The sequence below is a fragment of the Amphiprion ocellaris genome, chromosome 11 (assembly GCF_022539595.1).
Source record: "Amphiprion ocellaris isolate individual 3 ecotype Okinawa chromosome 11, ASM2253959v1, whole genome shotgun sequence".
NCBI classification, from domain to species: Eukaryota; Metazoa; Chordata; class Actinopteri; family Pomacentridae; genus Amphiprion; species Amphiprion ocellaris.
This window is the reverse complement of record NC_072776.1, coordinates 5,084,994-5,106,912: the sequence shown is the minus strand read 5'-3', so window position 1 is coordinate 5,106,912 and position 21,919 is coordinate 5,084,994. Positions and strand designations below refer to the sequence as shown.

At 40.8% G+C, this 21,919-nt stretch overlaps 1 protein-coding gene and 1 long non-coding RNA gene across 2 annotated transcripts in view; both read left to right on the top strand.

Moving 5' to 3' along the window:
* LOC111574480 (uncharacterized) overlaps window positions 1–11,188 on the top strand; it is a 38,123-nt gene extending 26,935 nt beyond the window's left edge. The window contains exons 4-5 of the long non-coding RNA XR_008603311.1: window positions 9,055–9,155; window positions 9,405–11,188. This is a non-coding gene — a long non-coding RNA (uncharacterized LOC111574480). The remainder of the gene's footprint in view (window positions 1–9,054; window positions 9,156–9,404) is intronic.
* A 3,879-nt stretch (window positions 11,189–15,067) lies between these two features.
* Window positions 15,068–16,847, top strand: olig2 (oligodendrocyte lineage transcription factor 2). The gene is made up of 2 exons (XM_023279106.3): window positions 15,068–15,197; window positions 15,521–16,847. Exon 2 carries the CDS (start codon window positions 15,525–15,527, stop codon window positions 16,344–16,346), a length of 822 nt encoding a protein of 273 aa, XP_023134874.1. The 5' UTR covers window positions 15,068–15,197; window positions 15,521–15,524; the 3' UTR covers window positions 16,347–16,847.
* Window positions 16,848–21,919: the final 5,072 nt, after the last annotated feature.

Sequence of the window (21,919 nt, the reverse complement as noted above, 5' to 3'; positions counted from 1 at the left end):
CACCATAAAATGTGAAATACCAACAATAAAAAAAACAAATGAATGAATAAAATCGTGTAAACAGCAGCATGTGCAGTTAATGCAATGAGACAAACAGAAACTACAAAGATGTCAAAAGAAAAAAACCAGAGTGCTGAGAACAGAAGCAACTTATAGATCAACATGAAATGACTACGTGTTGTATTTTTTAATAAACCAAACACTTTTTTCTTTTTTTCTGTTTGTGACATTTCAGATGTGTTCAAGTGCTTTCATCTCAGTTAACTTTGTTAGCGTGTCAGAGGTGATGCCACTGAATAAAATGTGCAGATAGAATGTAGAAATGTCCTCTGTCTTTCTTCCTTTCCTTTCTCCCGGCTGTAGGACTGTACCAACATGCATTATATGTGCACAAAAACAGAAACCTCTCTCTTAATTGCCCCTCGATGTGCCCCATTTTGACCCAGTCTCTATTAATAAAAACAATAATGTCACATTCCAGCCCATGCCACCCTACGCTGCGAACAAAAGCCTCCTCTCTGTCAGCAGCCCCTGAACTGGGTGCAGCTGCCACCGGCGTTTCTTCGCTCTGCTGGCAGAGCCCCGACCTTCTCAACAGGCCTGATTTACTGGGGAATACAGACACTATTTTCTCCCCTCTCCGTCCCTCGGTGCCCTCGCCGTGCCCCCTGGTAGGGTTACAATTTCTTAGCTGTGTCTGTTTGACTCTGCCATGGCAGCAGAGCAGAGAGGAGCTGCCAGCACGCTCTCCTTCTCTTTGATTCTTTTCTCCTCCTCATTCTTTCACTCTGGCTCTCTTGTGGAGCTACAGCAGAGGACTGAATGGCTCCATGGCAGCACTGGCAGGTTCATACTTGTATCTGTCTCAGCTGCACACTCTCTGGGAGCTTGTCTTTGTTTCCTGCTTTTCTCCAGGTGAATGTCGTGCAGGAAAGGCTGCCAGGGAAGCAGATGGCCTCAAGAAAGCAAAAGTGTAGAAGGAAAAAGTCATAAAACAATGAGTTGGAAGGAGATTTCTGGTCTAATAGGGGATGGAGCAACAGGTCCCGTTTCTTAAAATACCAGAAGTGACCTAAAATGATCGATATGCCTGCTGGAAAACTGACAAAGTCTGGTTTACTCTTGATTAACAGGTCATTTATTCATTACTTTCACAGGTTTAGCTTTTTTTCCTTCATTTTCTCCTCTTAATAAGTTTGTCTAACTTGATAATTTAAACCCGACTGATTCTCTGACTCCTCCAGGACGTCCAGAAACAAGAACCAAGCTGTAATAAATTGGAATAATCGTTGACGATTAAAGGAGGACTGTGGTGACAGTTTAGAAAAGAGGAGATTTTGATAAATCCTCTCTGACCTCCTCTTTTTCTGCACTTTAACATCAGTGTGAACAAAGTTATAATCCAGAGCAGAAATAATGTAGAAAATACAGATAAAAAAATCCAAAGAACACCAGAAACGTCCAATTAAAATTAATTTATTTCACTTGATTCAGATTTTTTAATGACATTTGTACCGTTTATTGGATAGACAAGATAGAAAAGAAGGTCCAAAAATAAAACAAAGGGAGAGAACTGGAGCAGATATTGTGATTATATTATTTCCATCTTAACCACATGCAAGAAAATAATTGTTTTTGGTGAATTTAAAATCTTCTGAGTGAATGGTGTGTTTTCCATTGTGGTTTCACTCAATAAATTGGCACTTTTAATGCTAATTTTAAGGAAAAAAACTTCACCAAATGATGTACGTAATAGTTTTTCAAACAGAAAAAAGGGATTTAGACCTATAGTTTCATTTCAAAATGAAGCAACCTCAGTGGTCGGGACAAGTTCTAGTGCAAAACCTCCACTGATATCTTCACCTTTAGATAGGGCTGGATGGTTGGATGGATGAATGGTAGTTTTTGTGTCTAAACCCAAGTAATCAGTGACTATAACCAAAATTTACGTGTGATTTGGGCGACAAACTTTTGAAATCTCACCATCCCCGTGCCTCCAACCCACTGAAAGTTGAGTCTGGTTGCTTTTTCAATGTGGAATCATTCATACTGGTCCTTTCAGGAACACTTCCATGGGTTGCTGCAGACAATTGGGCCAAACAACCCATCCGTTGGACATAAATAATTAGACCACAGGTTTAACTAACACTGAAACAATTGGTGTCCCAGTGCAGGAATGTGCAGCAGATTTAAGAGAGAGGGCTTTCCAACATGCCTGTCTCCGACTCTCACCCAAAGTTAAGAATCATCAGCCTGAAGCACCTGTTAGTCTCACATTTAATTAGGAAAGAAAAGAGTTAGCTCACTTCACCTGCTTCCAACAACAAGTTTCTCCACAAGCATCCCTCAGACTCGACCATGAGGGCTGGTTTCAGAGGTGGCTGATAAAAGGAGCATGTGTGGCATTCAACATATAAGCATATGTGTGTTTGTGTGTGTCCACTCCAGAGTGCTCCAGACTCTGAGGACAGCCCCTCCAGAAAACACAGGCCCGGCTCTCCAAACTCAAAGGACGAGCTCCATTCACCGCCTGGCAACGGCGCTGAGAAATGGAGAAGAGATGGGCAGAAGGAATGGGTGGGCAGTAAATTACCAGCTTTTAGAGGAGAAGACACGATATTTATTTATAGCGTTCAGTCGGGGAGGGTTGGGATGGAGCTGGGAGGGGGGGCGAGCGTCTTTTGGAAGGGGCATCTTAGGTGGTCAGCATTGACCTGCTCTAACCTCTGGTATCCTGTCTTATTCTCCCACCCTTCACACTTGTCTTGTACCCAAAGCTCCCGAGACCTCCCTGGCAATTAGGGAACGAGTCACACCCACTCCCTGCCCCCAAAGCCAGTAAATTTTCCTCCTTCTCCTGGCCTTGTGACACACACACTCACATCCTCACCATTCAGCCCGGTTCCCTGCTTGCTTTATCCCCCACTCTACATTTTATCACCACCCCTTGTTTTGTTTCGCTGTCTCAATCCATCAATCTTCCCATTAGCCCTCCATATTACGGAAACCACGGGGAACGCCCCCTTTACACCGGCCCTTCAAATCTGTCTTCCTCCTGCACCTCCCTCGGCCTCCATCCTCCAGCTCCAGCCTCATTAGTCCTACCTGTTGATCGCCTCCACCCCCCTCACCACCCTCTGAGGTTAACATCACACTTCTGATGGAGCGAGGGCGGGATGAGGCTGGGATGGACGGAGGGAGCGGAGGGCTGGTGGGGGAGGCAGCACTTTGGGTGGTATGTTTCCTGCGAGGGTGGGACACAAAGCCCCCAGTGTTCAGGCGGACCCACAGGAGCTTGTTTTACAACAGGGGAGGGGCGGCCTTCAATGGCAGGATGATGTGAACCACCCTGAGCCGATTCACGGTGACAAACAGCCCCCACCAAGCTGCCCCCACCAAGCTGCCCCCACCAAGCTGCCCCCACCACCACCTCCTCCTCCACATTCTGTTCTGTTGGACCTAAACCAGGACAGCAGCAGCAGCTCAATGGACTGGAAGTGAGGGACACACGCCCACACATGCACACACACATACTCAAAATTTCTCACATGCATAATGGACATACATGCATACACTCACGTGCACGGACACGCACACAGGAACCGGCCCTTTCTGTGCTTCTCCTAATGACACATCGAGCATCTTGCTGGGACACGAGTTGGTATTAGTTTAATTAAACAGCGTGGCCTTATTTGTGTTCCTCTCGTCGTCCTCAGAAAGGCAGGGTGGTTTGATGACAGCATAACTGCTGAAGAATTGAAGGAGAGCTGGTATGTTGGGCTGCCAAGTGGGCCCAGAACCCCCTCCTGATCTGTGGCTCCGCTGTGGAGACTTCAGAGGTCCATGCACATCTTCAGACAGCGTTTCCTGACTCATCTGTACCTGAATCCTTTCAACACCAATAATATAAAGTTCCCAACCAGTCAGTGAAACTATTGGTTCTGTTTTTGGACAGAACCCACGTTTACTGCCCTCTCCATGTGTCCTAGGATGCATTCCAAATCACATCCTCTATACGTTCTACAGCTGCTTACATCTACTGGTCTGTGCAGCATGCATAGAATTATCACAGCTTCATCAGAATATTGGGCCTTGAACTTTGAATGTTGAGTTTCTACATCCATGCTAAATGAGCTGTCATCTCTCTGGATGTTTTTGGAAGCTCAAATGTGTTCATACTAGTGTGAGACATACATGAAATATCTTCAGCTGCAGAGGATGGTGGGTCAGAATGCCTTGCAGTAGGAAAACCTAGTATTTCTGCTATACTGCATTTGACATAGTATGTATTTGGACATACAGTCTTTTTCTGTAACACTGGACAGTCTAGTAGTTTCATTATTGGAACGCACCTCTGTAAGCCCTTTGTATGGCTTTTCCTTAGGCGCTATCCGTCCATCCATCCGTCCATCCATCTGAGCTAAACATTCATTTTCCTTCTGTCTGCTGTTTTCCATGTTGAAATGCACATTAGTTTTATTTAGTGTAAGTACTTTTAGAGAAAAGAAAACACATAATTGCCTAAAAAATCTGCTTCTGAAGTCCTCCCATCTGCCTTTATCACCTTCCTTATTCCACATTTAGGCCTGAATTACTCTGTATGGAACTAATACAGACCTCTCATTCATGTGAATGAGGTCAGTGTGCAGCAGATAATAAAAATATCCATGCTGTCTTCTATAAAAGATTAAAACCTGGCTTCTTAACATTAGAGATGTGACAGTGGTTCTGTAAATGTTACTGGTAGATCACTTTGTAATATTTTATCTGCCGTCTTGTAGGATTATAAACCAATGAGCTGTTTTAGCATCTGATAAGCCTTAAACGCAAGCATTTGTTCCTTAAACCTGCACTTCCTGGATGATGTTTTATCCCCATGCTTTGGTTTTAATGCACGCTGTCCAGATATCTCTACCTTCACCTGTCTGATCGACCCTAAACCTCCTGTTTGATTCGATGCATGGGAAACACTAGCTGACCTCCCTCTAACTGCTGCAGACTGATTCCACCCTCCAGGTTCAACCCTAAAGGTGTTAAAACCTCTTCTTTTTTTTCTTGGGAGTGTCTGTGAGTGTGAGTGTGAGGTGGTGTGTGTGTGTGTGTGTGTGTGTGCGTGCGTGCGTGCGTGCGTGCGTGCGTGCGTGCGTGCGTGCGTGCGTGCGTGCGTGCGTGCGTGCGTGTGAGAGCGTGTGTGTGAGTGTGTGAGTGTGTTGGGGGTGTGACAGCTGGTTAGCAGTGAGGTGGTGATAAAGTAGTCCGCCCCCTTGTTAGGGTTGATGAGCCTGTGATGGGATCAGGAGGCCGGTAGTGAGAGTAAAGGAATGTAAGTCAGAGCCTCCATATGACGCTAATTGCAGCAGAACGGGGATGGCTGGGCTGCTGGTGTATACCATTGTTATTCCTCCGCCTATTGTCTCATGCCTTCTGACAATCGCCATCTGAATGAGAGCCTGTTAAGCCTGGCAGATCCCCATCATTAGAGCCCTTTACAGCCATTGTGATGCAGCGCTGAGGATGCCGTAGGGCTATCACTGTCTCTCCACTGCAGCCACACAAACCACATAGATTCTCTTTTTGTTCAGGGCTGCAAGTCCACTTTTCCCCGTTGTTTTTCTGAAAAGTAACTCTAGGGTAGATAAATTTGAAGATGCCTTTATGGAATACAGACTGTATCCTTTTTATGATGCTCTGTTCTCTCCACAAGACACTAAAGGCTGAATGAGAACTTTAATAGTCTGCTAGTATAATTAAAAATTATTAGAAATAGACATTTTTACTTATTAAAAGAAGAGCCTGTGCTGGAGTAATGCCCAGTGTGCCTACCCGTTTCTACAGCAGGCTGCTAGTCCAACAGTTTTACAAATCCTGAAAGACTTCGAACTAAATTGGAACACCTGACAACAGAAACGGATTCAACATGTCGGTGATGATGGTATATTGCAATGCCCTCAACATGTTCCATCAGAGATAGTTGGTGGAGACAAAACCTGCTGAGGAAAATACAGACACCCAACTCCAGTCGACCAGCTGGTGGCACTAAAGCAGTTTGCTGTGTGCTCAGAGAAAACAGAACTTTAATATTAAGACAGTGGTTCAGTTTGGACAGGGAGCTTTGAGAGCAAACCAGACAGTTCGGATGTTTATTTTATATTTGCCAGCATGAGTGTTGATTAGTTCTAAACTCAGATGATCCTGCAGGAAATAATCCTTGCATTAAGGTTATTTCAGTTTATGCTGAAACTGAGAAGCAATTATTCACTTTTCAGGTCATTTTGCAGGCTGCAGTACTGCTTTATATAGGGATCAGTTATGTTCCTGAACCTGTTGTCACTGTTGTAAACAGGGTGGAAAATGTAACAAACATGCATCAGTGCAGAATCTGACTCATAATCTTCCTTACATGACCCTTTGTCACAGCATCTTTAAATTTTCTGCTCTGCTACTTGCTTTGTTGTAACATAAATGTCTTGAATATTGGATGAAAACAGCTTTGGTGCCTTAATGTTGATGTAACTGTAGATTCCATAACCAGCACAAAACTTTCAGGTGGAGGGAAAAAAAAGCGTGAAGGAGTTTTATTTTTTTGTCCAAACTCTCTAAACCTCTTTAAAGACTGTCAGCAGTCAGCTGTCAGCCATCTTTTCCCTTGCTGACAGTTGACGCCATCACTCCAGCAAACGTGACTCTTTTTTTTGTCAACAGGAGTTCGTTCGTCCGGACTCAAACCGCCAGCTGGCTGCTCTGGGCAGACAGCGGCTCAGTCTAGCCTCCATCTCCCTAAAACAAGCATCTGGAGGCCTGGGCAGTGAATACGAGTGTGAATATATTCATCCCCATGCTGCTTTGTTAAATCTCTGGGCGTAAAGCTGTTGTACCCCCGTGCCCTCCTGGGTGACCCCGGAGGATCAGAGACCAGGTTGTCGAAACATTTGTAACATTTGGCCAAAGCAAATCTCAGGCTGCCTGTTGAATTGAAGCTCAGACCAAAGAGGAGGGAAGAAAAAAAAATCCCCCTGGAACCCTCCAAACACTCCCTTACGCCGGACCGGACCCCCCTCTTGTTCCTTATCCCTCACGCACACACACTCACACACACCGAGCACAGAGCTCAACCCCTCACAACCTCCAGCAAATCCCCTTTATCTGTCCCCAGCCAGATGGGGCCGCTGGAATAATAGCTGGAGCCCAATGAGTTCCATTCAATTTGTCATGCCGTCTAAAGGAGCTTGTAAGCTTCCCATTTGCAGTTATGTTATAGTAACCATGGGAGGCTCTGCAGTGTTAGGACTTAATTACCTCCTAATAGCTGTTGTAGAGATAAAGCCCCCGGCAGCAGAACCCAACACTGTCCAGCCTGGAGACACACAGGCCTGAACACTCCCTCAGCAGCCAGCATCCACACGGTTCTTTATGTGTTGGATGGCCTGCACCTGACTACCACAGCGACCTCTTCACCCCACATCTATCCACACGGAGGCAGGCCAGCAGCTCAGTCACTGCTTAGATCACACTTCTGCTGGGAGAGAGTTTACAAGAACTCCTGAGAGGCTCTGCCACTGGAAGGACTTTTTAAAAACATACTATTTTTGCACATAATTTAGAGATGAAGTCTCTCGTGGCCCGCTGGTAGCGTTGTAGTCTACAGAGAAATATCTTTATAGCTATCAGATGTGTACAGACTAACATACGAAGAGACTTTATTCATCTCACAGTGGGGAGACACACCAGCTTTTTGTGTCCATTTGTCCAAAAACAGCCCCAATCTGAAGATGATGGGACAGAAGAAGGCACATTTTCTCAATACTTTAACATGGATAAATTTCAACTACGTGGAAATCAATGCATATAAATGATGAACTCTGACAGACCTAATTCAAAGTTCATATTCTGGTTCTCAGATCATCATCAAAATGGACCAGAGAGAGTATTTCAGATTTTAGATTATGTCTGATAATTTTCAGTACATTTTCTACCGTTGCCTCCTGGTTTTCATGAACAGACGTTGTAACGTCACCTGATGGAGGCTGTAGATTCTGTATCTCAGTAGCCTTCACCATCCATTCAGTTAATGGACAGGTTAGCATTAGTGAGACATATTTTACCCTCCAACTTTATGTTGATCCATTCTTGGTTTTGTCCCTGTCTGACAGCTGTAATATTAATATTTTTACGGTTGTTTTCCATTTCCTAAAATGACTCCTGAAGCAGCAAAAACCCATTTGTCTTTCTGTGTGCTGACTTGTGACGACAGGACTTGAAACCTTTCTTGCTTTTCTTTGGAATCATTTTTGTGAATGAAACTTGAATGAAGTGGAGAACAGGTAGCCCTATGTTAAATATTTTTTGGGCATCAGTTACGCTAATGAATGCAGATCTCACAAATGTGCACCTGCTCATGAACAAGTGTCATTCATCAGGTTGAAATGTGTGATTTACAACTAGTTTGTGCTGCTGAGAGTTCCCTGGGTCAAAGGAACAAACCTCACAATAAAAAGTTAGTTTAAAACTGACAAGCTATGAGGTTTTAGGACCTAAAAGTTCTTTTCTTCTGTGTATGAATGAAGGCAAAACCCTGAGACAAACAGGAAGTGAAGGCACCACATCACGGAGATGTTTGTAGGTCTGAGATGAAGATCAGTCACTCACAGTTCAGGATTTGTCACCAATTTTGACAAGATTTTGCAACTTCCACTTGAAAAATCTCCCCAAATTTAGCCAGTAATTCCTACAACAATCTGAGGGCAAAATGAAAAACCTTGGGCCTTATGGATGAGATACACTCTCCTCTGCCTTATCCTCATCCCAGATCAGACTGAAACTTAAAGAGGAAAACATCTGCCTGAATAAAACATATAAGAGCATCAATAAGCTTCTAACAGCCTTCTAACAATGAAGCAATCGCACTGTTTTTGAACAACTCAGCAAATGCCCCATCCATTCTAGTCATATTATATATTATTATTACTATCAATCTTATTATATATAGCACCAGATAGCTTTGTGAATTAATGTGCCATCCTTACTAATCTTTGGAAAATGTTGTTTTTCTAGCAGATATGTCTGCATCCATCCCAGGAGCCTCCAACTTTCTCTGTTGCTGTTCAGAAAAGACTAAACAAAGTGCAGAGGAAGTAGAAGCTACACGTCTACAAAAGGTAGATGGATTTTTCTCTTGAAACTTTCATTTAATGATATATTTTAGAATTTTCTTGTTGTATAACCTTTTCAGATGACAAAGGCCATCTTCCTCTCACTGAATGATTGATTTTAGTAATCTGATGATTAATTTTACACATTTTTTCTCCATTTAGTATCATATTTGTGTTAACATAAATGTCTCTGAACTCTTGTGCAGATGTTTCTCCTTTTGAATTCATTTTGTGTCTTGTTTGTGTCTCTTCCAGTTTTTGAACTTGAACTCTGAGGTCCCTGAATTTGCTGAATTTGTGAACTCAAGAAGAAGCATTTTAAGGTAAAAACACACAAATGTTTCTGCTTATGATGTAAATGCTCATTTGTGTAGCTTCAATTGGCAGAATATGTATTGGGACAACACATTTCCTTCCATAACGTCTTACTTCCTTCAAATGAATCATTGAAAACTTTCTGCAACTAACTATAATTGATAAAAGCCACGGTTATACTGACAGGGATGTAAACTTCAGAGACTTCCTCAGATGGTCGCTGTACCTCGTTAACGTTGCCGTTAAACCTCCAGTAAAGCGTTAATGCAGGAGAGCTGAATGTGAAACTAAGTGGGAGACAAACTCACACAGTAACAGCAGTGGTTGGAGGCAGGCGGCATCTCACGTTCCTCACTACAGAATTCAACAAAAGCGAGAATTTTGCTTCATTTCGTTCCAAGATTTGGCAGAGAAAAGGATGGAGGGGGAGAGCCAGGACATTATTCATGTCTTTCAGCTCCAGACAGAAAGAGAAACCTTCTCTCATGTTCTTCCACCCTCCTCTCCTTTCTGCTTTTTTTTTTTTTTTTTTGTTCCTTTTCTTTTTTTATTTTGGAGGCAGATTAGCAGGATTAAGTATGGCTCACATATGCTCCTCCTCACTATTGGTATTCACTGCTGCACCGGCCCAGCGCCACCCAGCCTGACGGACAGAGACGGAGACGACGGCGGTGAGGAGTGTCGATGCTGAGAGTCACAGTTAGGAAATGTTAATAACGCCGCTGTTCGCATACTTTTGTCTTCTTCTTTTTTCTCCCAGTTTGGCTTTCAGTCATTCTGAAGTACAGATTTCTAAAGTTGAGTGTTTCAGCGACACTGAAAGCTCAGAAAGAAATGGTTTTCCCAGTTTGGTGTGGAAGAATTTAACCGGTCTGCACAAAGCCCCGTGGGGAAGTGGGTGAGATCTGATCAGCATCAGCAGCACTAAAGCTCTAGAGGCTGAATGGGAGAAAATCCCTGCAGCCGAGTCCAGAAATCTGGTGGAAAGCCTGAAACCAGAAAACTGGAGGTTGTTAAAGATGACATTTATGCCCGAGAGCTGAGAATACATGTGTAACGTCATTATTAGCTTTAAAATCAGATATAGGGGAGAAAGTAGGTTATAGATAACTGCACTCTGTCAGATTCCACCTCTTTTTCAAGATTTTGACCTTTTTATTATGTTTTTTATCAGGTGTTTGATGGTGTTAAAATATCTTTAACCAGATGTGGTATAACTTCACTGCAAACCGCTGGATAGAGGGGTGAAATGCACATTTCTACCTATATAGAAAACGGTTTTATTCAGCTTGTTGGGACCCAAATGAGCTCAAATGTTAGCATCACCAGTCAACTTACAGGAAGTTTGGGAAAATCTACACTTAAAACATCCCTACAGCTAAGCTCATAAATCTAGTGGAAAGCCTGAAACCAGAAGACTGGAGGCAGATTTATGCCTGTGAGCTGGAAATACATGAATGTAATGTCATTATTAGTTTTAACCCTGAGATGCTCCAGTGATTAGACCCTATACTCATCCTTTAGTGGGTCAAAAATGAGTAATGACAGACTTTAGTAACCCCCACAGAGAAATTCTGTAATATATACAGGGTTTTATATAATATGGCTGTTAAAGAGCCCCCTTGTCTTAAAAATTGTGTTCTTTTTATTAATTTATATATTATATATTTGACAATTCTAGAATGTTGGTGTAATTTTATTACAAACTGATGGTGAAAAGTAGTTTTCAAGCAAACCACATACAGAAAAAAACAGTTTCATTCAGCTTTGATCCAATTTAGCTTAACTTTTAGCATAACTAGTCATGTCAATATATAATTACAGGACTTTTTGTATCATAGTTGACATTTTTGCTGTTTTCAGGCCTAAAATCAACGTGGCCGCCTATAACCAAACAACACGTGTTATTTTTACAGAAAGATTCTTCTCAATATTATATATACAATTAAGTAAAATTGAAAGTTATTTCCAAAGATATTGTAGTAAACCTGTTGACACTTGACTCACACACTACTTTATATCAAATAACTCAGAAAGCCTTGGAGTCTTGCCAGTCTTTTCTTCAGGAGGAAATGACATCATGTGGAGCAGGTCATGTGATCTGGAATTAACACACTTCCTTGAGAGGTGTTGTTGTAATGGGCAGCTTAGTTTAAAGTGATTTAATTTGTTATTTTCCATATAAGATTTGATATATTGCAAAAAGAGAAATATCTGTCATGATTTTCTCAACATAATAAAAAGAACACAAAATTATTTCTGAATAAGCTCACTTTATTATTGTTTAGCTAATTAGAAGGTGGTTGTTATTAAATTGGGACGGTTATTTAGTTGACATTTTAGTGATATCCAGTCATTTTTTATTAATAAGTGATTGTTTCCATAATAAACAATTATGGAATTTGTACAGACATGATCATAATGAACATAAAAATTTTTTTTTTTTTTACTTTTAGTAAAAATGTATGCAGGATATATCCCATGGACTTCAATAGTCCCTCAATTATAGATTGACCCGGTCAGCTTACACTTGTGATGAATTTTGTAAATAAAATATAACATTTTCAGGAAAATTGAGAAAATTCACATTTAACTTTGAGGTACCAAAAAAATCTGTGTTTTAATGCAATAATTGTTGTTTTGCATCAATGATATAGCTTAATTTCACAACCTCGAGGTTCCCATTTGTGCAGAATATTTCTCCATCTGGTTCTATAGATGCCTGCAGGGCTCAGGCTAATTCCTGGTAGATGTTAGCTAACCTTTTTTAAGTAGTGAGTGAGACCAGGCCAGTAAAGAGGGAAAGCCTGCAGTCATTGTGAGACTGTGGGAATGTCTAATGAAGCAAACTGTGGCAGATTTAAACCTCCTTCAGCCTTCATTAGCATAATCTGATTTAACGGGAGTAAACAGAGCAACGGACGGAGGCAAAAACAAGGAAATGGAACGACGTGGAGAAAAAGGGGGGCAGTGCGTGCGTGTGCGTGCGCGTGTGATTTGTTGCACTCACTAGCGGTAGTAACCGTGACTACCGGACACCTGAAGGACCAAGACACACCTGCCTGAAGCATTAGTTTCTGATTGGCTGGCAGGTGACTGTTAAAAAGCACAAACGTAGTTCCGGTTTTTAACGGTTTAACCACCGTTCTGTATCAATGCGCAGGGTCCTGTTAAAACTATGGGTAACCATGGCAACAGCCCAGCGGCTTAATTCGATGAAAGTAAGTGGAACTAACTCACTACAAAACAAACAAACAAACAAAGAGAAGATTTAATGACTGTAAAATAAAACACTTCTTGATTGAATTTCACTGAAAACTGTTCGGTCATTAATCTTTTTTTGTTGTTAGTTTTTTGCTCTGTTGTTATTTATCAGCATACACTGTTAAAAAATATACAAATAAAGAAATAAAAAATTGGTAAAATAATACAAAAATCTGGCAGCAAGGGTGCCAGAAAAAATACTTAAAATACTATAATATTAAAGAAGAGTGAAAATAATGTTGAATAAAAGTCCAGTAGTGATGATTTTAGCTGATTTAAGTAAGTCAGACTGTATTTGGATGCTGACCTTACAGCTTGATGTTGCTTTTTTAAGATTTTTTTGCTAGATATCTGTAATTAATAAAACAGGGGAAATCTATAAAATAGCTATTCAAAAAATGATTTAACATTTTCAATCTTCATCAAATATCTGTCAAATCTGATTTAAATCAATTTAAACTGTAAATTTACGAATTTTATTATTTAATGCTGTTAAAATCAACTTAGCATTCATATTTCATTTGCATGTTTCAAAGGAAATATTTCACTATGGTATGTATGACTTACTGCCAGTTTTACTTAGTATTCTACTCTTATTTTAGCTTTTTTATTTTAAGTAATCACACTTTTATCTAATTTAGTGTTTTGAGCAATATCTTGTTTTGCTCTCATTTTTTATGGAATGCTTGTAAATTTAGAATTTTATTTTCAATGCATTTGCTAGTTATCTGTAATTGATCAAAACTGTGAAAAATCTGTAGAATAACAGCAAATCTTTTAAAAGATTAGTTTAAAAATGTTACCAGTGTTTATTTTTTTACAGTGTAGCTCATCCTGGATCTTCTCCATCCAGTCCAGAAAATAAAAACCCTGAAGCTGATAGAAATGAGAGCATTTACCAGATTTATTACCCTTATGCAGGAGGAATGTATGATTAATGCATAATGCCATCATTAATAACCTCACTGTTGTATTATCATTGTTCAGGTGCACTATTTCTAATAATAATAATAATAATAATAATAATAATAATAATAATAATAATATATCTAATACGTCTGTTTACTTTCAGTTCATTTTCTGTTATCTTGTGATTAGTCTACATTTTAAATTTGTGTTATTTTATATTATATATTTTTATTTATATTTTTACTTTTTTCTATACACTTCACACAAAGACTTTTAGACACTGCATTTTCTATTCTTTGTCATTTCTATTTCACTACTAACCTCTGTGTATATGTTTATATTCCACTAGCCTGTTTATTGTGTTATAGTCTGGCAAAACTATTTCCTCCGGGATGAATAAAGTAGATCTTATATTAATGATCCTAGTTAAACCCCTCCTTTTAGCTGTGATCTGTTCCTGGATGTATTTTTATTCCTCCACCATCCAGATCCAGATCCAGCTCCTTCCTCCTCCTCTTTCTTCTGGAAACAGATCATCTTGTTGAGGCAATTAGCGCTGATTGCGTCCGACTGGACAATCCTCTTCATATTTGGGGACAAAGCAGCTGTCAGCTCCGGTTAGGCCCGACGTGGCGGAGCCTCCCGGCGGCCCGGGGCCCTTCTGTCGGCCGGCATCAGCAGCAGCAGGCCACACCGGGGGCTATCGCTCACCGCGCTAATTGAAATCTGACGGATCATAACCGTTAAAGACACATTTTGCACACTTCATTAATTAACGTTAAAGACGCACTGAACGGCAGCTGCTGGTGGACAGAAAAAAAACGGAAAACACCGAATTAACTCCCGGAGCTGCAAGCAGGAAACATATTGCGCCGTTTTTCTTTTAGTTTTTTGTTCCTGCTTCATTTGGAGGTGATTTTCTTGTCGGATACGTTAAAAATAAAACATATAAAAAATCCCCAGAAACGAATTTTCAATGAAAATAAGGTATAAAATGAACTATTACAGACTGCATAAATAAAAATAAATACAGTTTAAATTCATAATAACATTTTCAGACATTTCTTTAATAAAATCGCCATTATGTGATTCTAATTCATGCAGATGGTTCAGATGGGCTCTGATTTATTTTAAAACTCTCCTCAGATAATAACTTTGTGACTCCTGAAGGCAGAAATGTGTCCGTTATTAGAATAAATCCATCCACAGGCAGGACAACGTTTCCAGCAGCAGGAGCCATATGTAGGAGGGAGTGTGTTGGTTTCACTTCATGCTGATGCTGTGTGTTGGTAATTACATCAGGACCCTCCTCACCCTCCTCCCCCATCCTCCCTCCCTCCCTCCCTCCCTGCCCGCCCGCCGCTGATTGGTCGCGGGGCTCCAGCCCGGACAGAAGCTGCGTTGTCCTGGTGACCCGGCCTCTGCGCGCTCCAGCCCGTTATAAAAGCCCGCGGACGCACGCAGACGTGCCAAATGGGCTGTCAATGCGATTTGGAGTAACAAGTGGATTGGACGTTTAAGATTTTTTTCCCCCTCAACATCGCGTTTGGAAACTCTTTGGTAGGTGTTCCAATGTTCTTTAATGTTCTAAAGAATTTATGGCGACAAATTACGCAGATTTAAAGTCGAGTTTTGAGTCCAAACAAGAACCGAGCTAGAATCCAGAGAACTCCTTATTAAAGATTAGACTCTTACTGATAACTGAGGCTGTCTGTAATGTGCTTTTCGTGTCATAAATTATATTTTTTTTAAAAAAAGATTAAATAAAGCTAAATTATAAAGTGTGTTGGTCAGTAAATAACGCTGATGAAATGACGATAAAAGTTTTTTTTTTATTATTATTTGGATGAACTCTTTCATTAACCGGACTCTGTCTCCTCCAGCACCATGGACTCAGATACCAGCCGTGTGTCGAGCAGACCGTCCTCCCCGGAGGTGGACGACATCTTCATCTCCACCCTGAAGAAGTCGGTCCACGGCTTCTCCGGCGCGGTGTCCTCCACGCAGAGCGACTCTCCGTCAGAGCTCCCCGGCCTGCGCGGCCTCTCCGCCGCCGACGAGGAGGCTCTGGCCCTGCGGATGGCGTCTAAGAAGGACCGTAAGCTGCTGTCGGAGGGCGAGCTGCAGACCATCCGCCTGAAGATCAACAGCCGGGAGAGGAAACGGATGCACGACCTGAACGTGGCCATGGACGGGCTCCGGGAGGTCATGCCCTACGCGCACGGACCTTCGGTGCGCAAACTCTCCAAAATTGCCACCCTGCTGCTGGCCAGAAACTACATCCTGATGCTCAGCAACTCCCTGGAGGAGATGAAGCGGCTGGTGAGTGAGATCTATGGCAGCAGCGGGCACCACGGCGGCTTCCACCCGTCGGCCTGCGGGACTATGACGCACGCGGGACCCGTGCCCGGACACCCGGCGGCTTCCCACGCGTCTCACCCGGCTGTGCACCACCCGCTGCTGCCGCCGGCAACCGTCTCCACCGCGTCTCTGTCCGCCCCCGGTATCTCCGCCGTCACCTCGGTCAGACCCCACCACGGACTCCTCAAAGCGCCGGCCGCCGGTGCGGGGCCTCTGGGCAGCAGCTTCCAGCACTGGGGCGTCGGTACCGGCATGCCGTGTCCGTGCAGCATGTGCCAGGTCCCGCCTCCGCATGTGTCCAGCATGAGCTCCGTGAACCTGCCGAGGCTGACCGGAGACTCCAAGTGACTCCAGACCCGGAACTTTGTCAGACTGTCTCCTTGATCCCGCTTTTATTTATCTGTTGCTCAAACTGTGGTCCACCTCTGGTTCTCCTCACTGGGACTCTTTTTTTGAAACTAACTTAGTGTTTTCTGATCATTAACCTCTATTGTAACTTCAGCTCATTCTGGAGAACCTTCCTCATGTTATTTAAAGATCAACTCTCCATTCTGTGGATCCAGAAGGATCCAAAAAGCTCCAACTTGAACTATAGATTGTAAATATGTAGATGGATTATTCTAGTGGGAGATATTCTATATTAGAGTGTGTTGATGTGGAGGAAGTCCTCACATGTTGCTTTATTCTCCTGGTTTCTTCTCCCAGTAGGTTGGCTTCTCTGCCCAATGACCACTTCTTTATTTTTTTAATAAAAAAACATTTGAAAATGATATTTATTTACTTATTTTGGAGGGAGTTTCAGATGAATCTCTGCTTCTGTTGGGGGTTTGAAATGTAAAATAAAGACGATTAATTTGAAAAGGAAAGAAGTCTTTGGGTGATGGTTTTTCTTTTTTAAAAGAAGAGATTTAATATTGCACACATTATTACACACACACTAGAACAACTGAAACATCTTCACAAATGAAGTTGTAAATTAATGTATTTTAGGCCATAAAAAGAGAAATATTAGCATGGAAACTGAATTACATCAGAATTATATAAAGGTTTTTATTTTATATTTGCATTAATAACATGAAAATCTGAATGCTGAAAGTTAAAATAAATGTAAAAAAAAATACTGTTATACTGTTACGATTCTTGGTTTCAGGAGTTTTTTTTAAACTTTTTATTATTTTTAGTTTTATTTAACAAAAGTGACTTCATAGAAAATCTTTCTAAAAATGTCTGCAACTTAGATTCAACCAGAAAATATAAAAAAAATATAAGATCTACTTTATTCATCCTGTAGGAAATTGTTGTGTAACAATATATTTGGTAATACTTAGACCTTTATGATTAAGATCTGAACCTAATCAGTCCATTATTCCTAAATAAAATCTGGAAATGCTCCTTAAAACGTGACTTTCTTCAACACAAACAACCGTTCAGGTGGAGAATTTCCATTTTTTTAATCATTTTAATGGACAAAATAAAGACGTATTCAATAATTCTAATAATTAATAAGAGACTTCTGAATAAAATAAACCCGTTTAGAACTCATCCTGTCCTGCTGCTTCACATAAAACACGTTTTTCTCACAGTTTTCTTCAGGTTGTTACGAGCTTCATGGTGACTTTTCCAGGCTCCCGTCGGTTTCACTAAACTTTCCATCCTCAGAACTCTATCTGTTGATTTTTCTTTATAGAGACACTGAGTGCTTGTCTGATTTCCGACCTGTGTGATGAAACGTCTTTGTAAACTCTGGTTATGAAGACAGAAAGCTCTGCTGGCGGTGATGAGGAGGAAAAGCCAGGTTTCTTCAGGAAAACCAAGCAGCTGCACAGCAGACTGAGCATGCTGCTGCAATATTTTATAACGGCTTCTGAAGCTGGACCAATACAAACTAAATCTCTGAATATTCATGCATGCATTTGTTTATTCATCTCATTACTGGAATTGAATTATTCAGAGTCCTTCAGGGTTTTTGTAGGACGTTTAGCGAGGAAGAGGTCATTTGGTGCAAAGCAACAGAAATAATACAGATTATTTAAACTGAGAGAGATGGTTCAGGGAAGAATTCTTTTACAGCTGAGCCTTCAGTCATTTCCTAAACTGGTTTTGCTCACATTGCAGCACATTAAGCAGTATTTTCTTCTCCTGCAGACAGATCCATGTTGGATAATCACACTAAACGGGTCAACAATCACAAAAAGGAAGCACAATTGCTCATATTTCAATTTGTTTTCAAGGTAAATGCGACTAAAATTGAGTCAAAAATAGAGTTTAGTTTTGTAAGAAACTGAGCAGAAGCAGGAGAATTAGAGTCTAGTTTAGGTGATGACAGCTCCAGCAGCTTTCATTTAATAAAGGCTGAACAAAGTGTTTGTAGGCCCAATTAATGCTAAGGATTATTATTGAATAGGTGTGCACTGTCGTTGAAAAGTTTGGGGTCACCCAGATAATTCCATGTTTTCCATGAAAACTCACACTTTTATTGATGTGCTAACATAACTGCACAAGGGTTTTCTAATCATCAATGAGCCTTTCAACACCATTAGCTAACACAATGTAGCATTAGAACACAGGAGTGATGGTTGCTGGAAATGTTCCTCTGTACCTCTATGGAGATATTCCATTAAAAATCAGCTGTTTCCAGCTACAATAGTCATTTACCACATTAACAATGTCTAGACTGGATTTATCATTCATTTAATGTTATCTTCATTGAAAAAATGTTTTTCTTTCAGAAATAGGACATTTGTAAGTGTATTCTTGTCATTTAGGATAAATTCAGGTAATTCTGGACATAAATTGTGAGTCTTTTTTTTTTAAAAAAAGGTTTTAAGTCTAAATATCCAAAAACTGGAACCTTGTCTGGTCAAAATTTAACACATCAGATTCTACTGATGTTAGACCCTCATAAGTTGGTGAAATGTCGACCAAAGACTGTATTTTAGTAGAAATATGAATCCATTCCTTTATATACACTAACAGGAACTTTATGGAGACACTAGACCAGCCTGGATTGGAGGTTTTGTACTTTTCACCATTTCAAGAGCCAATGATTACTGACACTATCATTCATATGATTCATTTAATGTTGTCTTCCTTGAAAAAAAAATGCTTTTCTTTCAAAAATAAGGACATGTCTAAGTGACCCCAAACTTTTGAACTCTGGTGAATCTGAGGTAAAAATGAAAGTATTTCCAGTTTTTCTAATTTGACCTTCTAAGGTTGAGTCAAACCATTTGCATATTTCTTTCATTTTCAAACTCGATCTCCTTCCAGACATGTAGCAAGTTGTTATTCTTCTGTAGCTTTGAACGCTCAGGTTGCAGAGTTTCTTAAGTTCAGTGTTTTGTCAGATGACTGCACATATCTGGAGTCATGTCGTGTTCAGTTTGTACTTCAGAGCTCTTCTTTAAACCCTGAATCACTCTTTAATCCCTGATGTTCGTGTTTTAAAGTAGTGACATCTCAGAATGCATCTGTGAAGACAAACCTGTAGTAAAGTTCATGGTTTTCAGATTTAAATACACCTGTTATATGTAATGTATTTAATAATATTTCAATTATGATATATTTTACAATATAAATTCTGTACATTACACTAGAATATCTTACATTTGAGAACAAAAACCTGATTTCTTGTTCAGCTCAGGTCAATTTGCAAGTTTCTACAGACATTTTAGTTAAATGCAAAGTTTTTATTAACACAATTCATACTTGCTGCATATTTTATTTTGCATTTTGGTGTTTGATTTCCCTCACAGCTGCAAAAGACTCATGTTCATTTTCAGATATATGAAACCTCACAACAAATATCATTAGTAAAACATCAAAAATCTACAATCAAAAGTGCTGAGATGTTAACCACCTTACAGAGGCCTGCAGAGTTCACGACTGAGTGCAGCTTCATTAAACAGGTTCACTTTTCTCAAGTTGAAAGTTGAGTTTATTGAGATTCTGACCATATTTTTATAGCTTACAGATGAATGCAACATATCTAATAGCAAACTGTTCAGGAAAATGCAGTAAAAGCTGTCTGGAATGTGGTGAACACTGCAGATCGATGCTGTACATAGAGCGAATTAATCCAGAAATATTTAAAATCCACTAAATACTATTAAAAAGTCTTGTATTTAATCCTATATTAGCTCTATCTGCAGTCAGCATCATGTTATCTCTGATTCTGCCACTGAGAAAACATTTTAAAGGCGCTTTAAACACCACGCTATGGGATTATTGGTCTTGGAAGCATCTGCTTTTCCTCGGGTGTCGTCCCGGCACCATTTGTCAGGGTGAAATGCAGTTAACATGGATTACTGAGGATTGCATTTCAAAAATAATTAGGACCTCCTCCTCCCTCCCCAAAGACTCAGTGTCAGTGTAAATTTAACGATTACTCCTCGTTCTGCTCTGAAGGACTCAGAGAAGAGAGAATTCCAGGTTTCAGGAAGTCAGGACCACAACATGAACTGCATCTTCTAACAGCAACAGATAGTGACAGATTAAAGGAAAAGCAAAGCGTCTGAGCGAGGTGTTGTTTCGTCAGGAGCCTCCAGAACAGCTCAGTGCACCTCCACATAGATCCTACAGGCTTCTGAGTCTGAAGCAGCTCAGCAGAGACATAAAGATGTTTAAAGTGTTCTTAGTACAGACAGGTTAGATGGTTAGACCAGTTGGTTTCTCAACAACAACCATTTCAGCTCAGTTTGATGGAAAGTCCCAATAACTCCTACAAGGTTGGGCCTCCAGGTTTCACAGGTGTGGTTGATCAGAGGTAGAAGGTGGTGATTTTCATACTTTAACCCTCGTGTTGTCCTGCGGATTGTTTTTTAGCAAGTTCTGGACTGGGAAAAACACTGAATCATTGTATTCAGTTACAAACTTAAGTTTTAGAGGAGAGGATTGACAAATAATACAAAAAGAGCATTTTAACACATTGCTGCAAAATATCTCAGATATATTCATGAATTTGTGACGTTCCTCAAAAATGTTCAAATTAAGCTGAACATGGAGTAGTGAATAAAAAGCATGTTACCTCTGGGACATTTCATGTGTCAGAGCTTCAGATCTTCAGCTTTCTGCATTTCATTTAGCAGCATTAAAATAGCGTAAAATGGCGTACTGAATGCAAAACATTGTTCATTCTTTTTCTTTATTTCTGCTCTAAACGTATATTTGACTACCACGTGCACACTGAAGTCATGGTGTCTGATGTTGGAACATTTTTTGGAAAAGTTAAAGCTGAACATCTGACATTCATGAGAGTTTATCCAACTATCTGGACAAACATGTTGCTGAAGTTAAAAGAGGAGCTGACTGAGCTGCATCTTTTCTCTCTCTGGCCAATAGCAGCTGGGATCTGAATAAACAGCTCCATCTCCGCTGCTGGAGGCAGCTGACTTATCCACTGGTGCTGAGAGTGTGATTCTGTGACAGTTTAAATATTCATAACTGTGGACAGAAGGGGAGCCATCAGTCTAACACTGCTGTAACTGGGTTTAAACCTTCCTGAAAACAGCGCACAGATGTACACCCTTTCAGCTCCGCATCATGTTGTGTTAGCCGAAGGGATTAGACATTGGTGGGATGCTTCAAAGGTGGCGCAAAAACAGAAAGAGAAACAGAGTCCATGACGGAGAAAAGGAGGAATAAGGGAGAGGAGATGAACAAACAGAGAAGCTGTCAGAGACAAAGGCAGGATTTAACTCTGACAGGGAGTAGATGGAGCTCTAAGGTGGAGATGAGACCTCAGAGGTCACTGATGTTTACTCCAGAAGCCTCATCTGCTCTCTGATGGACTCAAAGCACAAAGGAACTCCGACTGTATGGGACGGATACACAACAAACAACAAGTGGCTGCATGGCTGAGAACGTTGATGTTGATGAAGAAGGTTTAGTTAGTGAGTGGAGTTACAACCTGTAGATAAACT